Source organism: Penaeus vannamei, chromosome 15 (genome assembly GCF_042767895.1).
Source record: "Penaeus vannamei isolate JL-2024 chromosome 15, ASM4276789v1, whole genome shotgun sequence".
Taxonomy (NCBI): domain Eukaryota; kingdom Metazoa; phylum Arthropoda; class Malacostraca; order Decapoda; family Penaeidae; genus Penaeus; species Penaeus vannamei.
Genome location: NC_091563.1, coordinates 41,522,834 through 41,530,333, shown reverse-complemented (window position 1 = coordinate 41,530,333; position 7,500 = coordinate 41,522,834). Strand labels below are relative to the sequence as shown.

General features: G+C 40.0%; 1 protein-coding gene across 3 annotated transcripts in view; it reads right to left on the bottom strand.

Annotated features, from left to right (window-relative positions):
* LOC113804407 (cytoplasmic dynein 2 light intermediate chain 1) overlaps positions 1-7,500 on the bottom strand; it is a 19,744-nt gene that overhangs the window by 1,170 nt on the left and 11,074 nt on the right. For all 3 annotated transcript variants that reach the window (XM_070130854.1, XM_070130853.1, XM_070130855.1), the window contains exons 3-9: positions 3,162-3,263; positions 2,886-3,059; positions 2,677-2,766; positions 2,071-2,183; positions 1,392-1,505; positions 1,096-1,240; positions 391-489 (exon numbers count right to left, since the gene is read on the bottom strand). In XM_070130854.1, the coding sequence (XP_069986955.1) occupies positions 391-489; positions 1,096-1,240; positions 1,392-1,505; positions 2,071-2,183; positions 2,677-2,766; positions 2,886-3,059; positions 3,162-3,263 (837 nt within the window). The remainder of the gene's footprint in view (positions 1-390; positions 490-1,095; positions 1,241-1,391; positions 1,506-2,070; positions 2,184-2,676; positions 2,767-2,885; positions 3,060-3,161; positions 3,264-7,500) is intronic.

Below are 7,500 nucleotides of genomic sequence, written 5' to 3'. Positions count from 1 at the left end.
TATCTTAAAAATGTTTAAATACGTTTATCACCCATTTAGATGACCTACACATAGAGTTTAAAAGTCATTAAGTTCTGTGAGGTGACATACTCTTGCTGGAATTACAGGTTATAATACCAAGTTAGGTGAATAAATTCCCTTCACAGTAAGAGTAATTCTTAGCAGACTTATTATTATTACCTTCCGCTATGTACTTATTATATTATTCCATCATCGTAGAATATTAGCACAAACAAACAAACAAACACACACACACACACACACACACACACACACACACACACACACACAAACAAACACACAAACAAACAAACAAACAAACAAACACACACACACACAAACAAACAAACACGCACAATAACTCCCCCCTAAGAAATAACGGTTCTTCACCTCGTCCTTCTGCGCGCGGAGGTTGTCGACGTCTGGCTCCCTGTAGTTCGGATCTCTCCCCGGGTCTTCTGGCAACACTGACGACTTCTCCTCGTGTTCCTGGCAACGACGAGACTCTCATTAAACTGACATCACGTGCGTAATTGGCAACAGTGATCGCTATTACGGTAATGATAAGGAGCGGGCGGTAGTGGAGTCATTGATGTTGATAGTGATGTCAGTGTCAAGAGCTTTGATTAAAGAATTATTAGTCTTGATAGCGCTGATGTAGTGGGTCAATTAGGGTAATAAGACTAGCAATAACGGTAGTACAAATGTGAAAGGAATAGACGTAAGGAAAGTGAAGTATAACTGCGATTGAAATAGAAAACTTAAGAGGTCTAGTTCTTTGACAATAAGTAAACAAACACAGAGAGTTTGCAATAAATGGTACGTAAACACAAATGTTTATTTATTTATTTATTTATTTTTGCTCATCCCCGAGAACAATTATAATAATCAATATTAATAATTTAGTTTAATTCAGTTTGTTACAAAGGATATTGTTTGCTATGACATGCAGTCTGTTTTGCTTCTAAATTAACTCCTCTGTGCAAGAAATGGTCGGGGTTACCATCCACTGGCAGCGCGCGGGATTCGAACGCGGGTCAGCTGGATACCTCGACGAGAACGCTACCGCTGCACCAACAAGGAGACGGAACTCACCTGTGGGAACCTCGCAGTGAAGGTGTGCCTCCAAGCGTCCAGCGTCATGGCGTGTTGGTCGTCCATCGTGCCTGTGATGGCGCCTAGGTTGTCACTGCCCGCCGGGATGATCAGGGGTTTGTTGTAATCCTGCGCCACGCTCTTACTGAAATAAAGTGGGCGGGAAGTTAGTCCTTGTCACGCACACACACTCGGACTTTCAGGCGATCAGTTCACGCACAGACACTCGGACTTTTAGACGATTATAACGGACTTAAAAGCGATCAGTTCTGCGTTGAAGGAGCAAGCGGACCAACCTCTCGACGGTGCCGAAAGCGAAGTGGCTGAGGAGTTCCTTGGCCTTCTTTATGAGTCCCGGGTCGCGCGCGGAGAAGAACTGCAGAGATGCCCCGTGTGTGTGCGCTGCGAACCTGCGGAATCGTGTCTTTAGTAGTGCTATTACTATTATTACTATTACTATTATTACTATTACTATTATTATTATTATTATTATTATTATTATTATTACTATTATTATTATTGTTATTAGTAGTACTGTTAGTGTTATTAGTAGTACTATTACTGTTATTAGTAGTACTATTACTGTTATTAGTAGTACTATTACTGTTATTAGTAGTACTATTACTGTTATTAGTAGTACTATTACTGTTATTAGTAGTACTATTACTGTTATTAGTAGTACTATTAGTGTTATTAGTAGTACTATTGCTGTTATTAGTAGTACTATTACTGTTATTGGTAGTCCATTGCTGTTATTAATAGTATTATTAGTGTTATTAGTAGTACTATTAGTGTTATTAGTAGTACTATTACTATTAGTAGTACTATTACAAGAAGACAGGGAGGTGACCACGATATACAGAGGAAAATCGTATTTCTCAGTCTTGATATTGCTTCACTGATGCAAATCTCTCGTGTTAGTTTTCCGCAGCATGTACCGTGAATATTGCTCGATGGTAAACCCTTTTTGCCTACCTGAGCGCGCGACAAATGACCTTCTTTCCCTCAGGTTCCATTTCCTGGAAAAGGTCGTATTTTCCTCCCACGATGACCAGCGGGACCGGAAACGGAGTCATCTTGTCCTGGTCCTGAAAATAACATCGTCGTTAAAACCGCCATATTTTTTTTCTAATTAATTAATTTCTAAATGTTAATTAATTTCTAAATAAATAAAATGATTAATTTCTAAATCATATTCGCACAGCGTAATACGAGATAGATTAATGTTATTGACTGCAATTTATCCTGGGCTGATTTTCCTATGATATGCACTGTACAGGACGTGGCTAGTTTAGTGCAAGGGGAAAATGGAACGGGGCTGAAAACGCGAATCTCAGTGGCAGGCCTCAGGCAGAGCAGGAAGGGGGTGGGGGCTCGAGACAGGAAATGGACTGGGTGGGTGAAGAGAAGAAGAAGAAGAAAAAAAGAAAGGGAGGAGAAGGTAGAGGAGGAGGAGGAGGAAGAGGCTGCGTGAGGACAAGAACAGAAGACAAACCAGGCGTGACGAAATACAGAAAGAGTTAGATAAAAGAAAAAAAAAACGAAGATTGGAGCCGTAACCTGAGGCCCTCTAAGACTCACCTGGTGGTCAGGCACTCGCCGCTTGGCCACCGCCTCCTCCAGCTGCTCCTTCAGACCCGGCGCCTCCGCAACCACCTTCTGTATCTCCTCCTGAGGCGCAGCAGAGAACAGTGATAAAGTTAGTGGTTCGAACGGCTTAGACACATTCAGACGACGTGTATTAAACAATCAATCAAAAGCTTTTGTGGACTTTAAGGCGAGATATTGACCTGCAAGGTAGCGAGAAGTCTTTCAAGGTCCGCCCAGATGGTCTCCGGGCGAGAGAGGTCCAGCATGAGAACCACGGTCAGCTGCGACAGACTGCGCGGCGTGATGGGCGTGGCCAGCAGGGACGTGAACAGCAACCCCCCGCCGAGCTCCCACAGGTGACCCACGTCCTTCACCTGTCGGTCGTTTAATAGAATCCTTGAGCTTTCCGAACTGGCAGAGGCAATCATGGCAACAAACTCCCTATGTCCAATACTCGATTTAACACAGGCACTTACCAGCGTCTTTCCGCTCTTCCTGCCATAAGTGTACTCGAGGGCCAGGGTGGTGCGTGGGGGCTCCTCGCGGTCAAGGAACCTCTGAAGCAGCGTCGTCTTGCCCTGCAGAGGCGGCCAGACGACACCGAGAAGGTCACAAGAAAGGGTTACTTCCGGGGTCACTTCAGATCACTGCAGACACAGCACCCTCCCCGTTAAGCTTCCCAAAATATAGAGTAATGACTACACTAACAAGATTTTAATAAACATTTGGGTTAATATACCAATTTACATGGGCAATGTCTGCTGCCTTGGTCATGCGATAAGGTCGGTCGATTATCATGCGGAAATTCCATTCGGAAACGCAAAAATTGAGGGTTAAAGTGATGGCGTGATAGGACCCTAAGAGAAGGTCGAGAACAACAAAAACAAAACCTAAATTCAGGGTTTACAAAGGCATTACTGAAGCTACATATTGTCCATTCTTTCTTTAGCTACATATTGTCCATTCTTTCTTTAGCTACATATTGTCCATTCTTTCTTTAGCTACATATTGTCCATTCTTTCTTTAGCTACATATTGTCCATTCTTCCCTTCTACATAATTTTTGAAAATGATGTATTTTAATATCACGTATTCCTCTGCTTCTAAAATTATAAAATGAATCAGTTGCATCATTTAACATTTTTCCCCCTTTCTTTATCCTGGTGAATGCAAGTACAGCTGTAGCTTGGAATTAAGGGGGGAAGGAATGAAGGAATGAAGGGAGGGAGGGAGGAAGAAAGGGAGGAATGAATGAATGAATGAAGGAAAGAAGGAAAGAAAGAAGGAAGGGAGGAATGAATGAAGGAAGGGAAAGAGGAATGAGAGGAGGAATAATTAAAGGAAGGAAGGGAGGAATTTTGAAGGAATGAAGGAAGAGAGGAATGAACGAATGAATGAACGAATGAAGGAAAATGCATTGTAGTTAAACGTCCAGCAACCTTTTTGTTGGATGAATACATGAATTACCAATGGGAATCATAACAATCAATAAATGATAATAATCATGCTAGTAATTGTAACAACAAAAACAACAATGATGATAATAATATAGATAAAAACAATAACATCACTAAACACAGGGAGTGTGATTAACATGGTTATAGTAATAACGCAAATAAAAGGGTTTTATTTGGGGAACACGTAGACACAAACAAATGTGTGTGTGTGTGTGTGTGTGTGTGTGTGTGTGTGTGTGTGTGTGTGTGTGTGTGTGTGTGTGTGTGTGTGTGTGTGTGTGTGTGTGTGTGTGTGTGTGTGTGTGTGTGTGTGTGTGTGTGTGTATGTATGTATAGATAGACATATACATATAGATCAAGACAGAGAGAGAGAGAGAGAGAGAGAGAGAGAGAGAGAGAGAGAGAGAGAGAGAGAGAGAGAGAGAGACAGAGACAGAGACAGAGACAGAGACAGAGACAGAGACAGACAGAAAGAAAGAAAGAAATAAAGAAAGAAAGAAAGAAAAAGAAAGAGAATGAAAATAAGCATCCAAAACGCCCTCAAGAGAAAGCAATACAAATGACACAACATCTCCAACGTCACAGAAAGAGAGAGAGAGAGAGAGAGACAAAGAGCGATCAAAAACTCTGAAGTGGCTGTTGCAGCTGTTCTGCAAACACGACAAAGACCTCCTGTAACCCGGCCAGCACGACTGACTGGGGGTCTCTTGCCATCCCTCGGGCCTGACGCAGCATCCCGTGGCGCCTGGTATTAATTCCGGTGTTGTATGGAGCGGCAGGGGTCTGTATGTGGCTCCTTGGGTGAAGTGGATCACCTGAATGTGTAGTCACGAGACCTAAATGCTTGTTGGATGATTGAAATATTTATCTATCTATTTTGATTATTAATTATTATTGTTATTATTGTTATCATTATTATTATTGTTATTATTATTATTGTTGTTGTTGCTATTATTATTATTATTATTATTATTATTATTATTATTATTATTATTATTATTATTGTTATTATTATTGTTGTTATTTCATTTGTTACTTTATCTATTTATTTTTTTATTAATTTCTTTATTCTTATTTTTTATTATTAATCTATTTGTTTATTTATTATCTGTGTGTGTGTGTGTGTGTGTGTGTATGAGTGTGTGCGTGTGTGTGTGTATGTGTGTGTGTATGTGTGTGTGCGTGTGCGTGTGTGTGCGTGTGTGTGGGGGGGGGGGGGCCCGTAGCCTTGGTCATCAGTGTATATGTTTATATATATGTGTGTGTGTGTGTGTGTGTGTGTGTGTGTCCGAAAGTAAACTATGATTGTATTCTCACAACGACGGGGCTTTCTTAATTAGTATCGTAAAAGTGAGTCATACTCTTATAAAAATTATTGATATAAGAATATGATGCCGGTTCTCGATTCATTTCTTTTTTTTTTTTTTTTTGTCGCAGAATCACAATTTCTGTTCAGTATTTTATGACAAACAAATGGAAATTATATGATTTTTTAAAGCTGTAATTCCGACTTCTTGAAAATGAATATATTCTATTCGTTTCTCTCATTTTCGAAGCTTCAAAACTTTCTTAAAACTCTGTCAATCGTTTCATAATGATATGAATCATATATATTCATTCCATAGTAACCTATTTACAATATATCCAATCAATATTTCAACATACAACATGCCAGACCACCAAAATTCACCTCACACACACACCTGGCAATAAGTAGGCCTATCTCTTGCCTCGTCTAAAAAATGGCTCGAAACCTACCATATTGTAAAGTCCGGTCGCTGTTTACTCAATATTCAAGGTATCTTCTATCTGATATCCTTTTAATAATCGGTTAATACGAGTTAAGTGGAAGGGTTATTCCTGAGACTGCCTTTTTCACTTTACTGTTTATAGCAAGATAAGCATATCTTTTAAAAGCAAATTTCGATTCAGTCTCATGAAATCTTGTGAAACTTGACAAGAGTGACACAGAGATGTCAAATGTTGGATGAATATAAGTCATCAAATTATGAATATCAGTATACATTAAAAATCAACTATTTACATTGGCACAAAATCCTTCTAGACGCAACGGCTCAAAATAAATATTGCTTTGACTAGAATCAAACTCGTTATTTTTTTTTCTCTATAAACAAACCGTCTACATCTTCAGCCAATCTCACGTTATAAACCCTGTTAAATGCAATCACACAAACGTCCATTCGACTGTAACATAAACACGTGCAGAAATCTAAAAGGCAATATATGACTGCAATTTCTCTCTCTCCACTTTTTCGTTTTGTATACACAATGCCGCTACCGAATGAGAGAGAGAGAGAGAGAGAGAGAGAGAGAGAGAGAGAGAGAGAGAGAGAGAGAGAGAGAGAGAGAGAGAGAGAGAGAGAGAGAGAGAGAGAGAGAGAGAGAGAGAGAGAGAGAGAGAGAGAGAGAGAGAGAGAGAGAGAGAGAGAGAGAGAGAGAGAGAGAGAGAGAGAGAGAGAGAGAGAGAGAGAGAGAGAGAGAGAGAGAAAACGTTTTCATGAACGACCAGACCACACATTCTAAGACTTACGAAATCGGCAATAGAGACTAATAACATCTATTTTGAGATTTCACATTGATGGCACCCGATTTGCACCTTGGAGACACTTAACGATTTAACAGCCAACTTATCCAGGGAAAACCCAGTAGTTCGTGCACTTAAACCTGTAGTTGCTCCTTGGGTGATCGACTAATTATTTCCCAAGACCATCCATTCGGTTTTTAAATATCTTCAAGCAGGAAAAAACTACTTCTGAAATGAGGTCAAAATAAGCCAGTTATTCACAGCGCCAATATATATTTTTTTCATAGGAGTTGAAAGTAAACGGGAACCAACAAGGACTCTCCCACGGCTGCATCGCTAGTTAAATCCCAACACAGGCCTTGATTAAAACTTTTTTTTATCATGATTTGGCTTTATTACTAAAGGAAAATATATTCAGATATTTATGATATCTCTTTTATAAACTATAATTATAACATGTGCATATAGGAGGAAGAAAGAAGGGGAAAAAAATAAACAGTGGGTAATCATGTAATTTCCGTGTGTTTGTGTGTATGTGTGTGTGTATGTGTGTGTGTGTGTGTGTGTGTGTGTGTGTGTGTGTGTGTGTGTGTGTGTGTGTGTGTGTGTGTGTGTGTGTGTGTGTATGTGTGTGTGTGTGTGTGTGTGTGTGTATATGTGTGTGTGTATGTGTGTGTGTGTCTGTATGTGTGTACGTGTTTGCGCGCGTGTGTGTGTGAGGGTGCCCAACTTCAATGATCATGATTACTGTATATATACACGGAACACTGAAAACATCCATTTATGTTCTTATGCATCTTAATTAAGAGGGAAT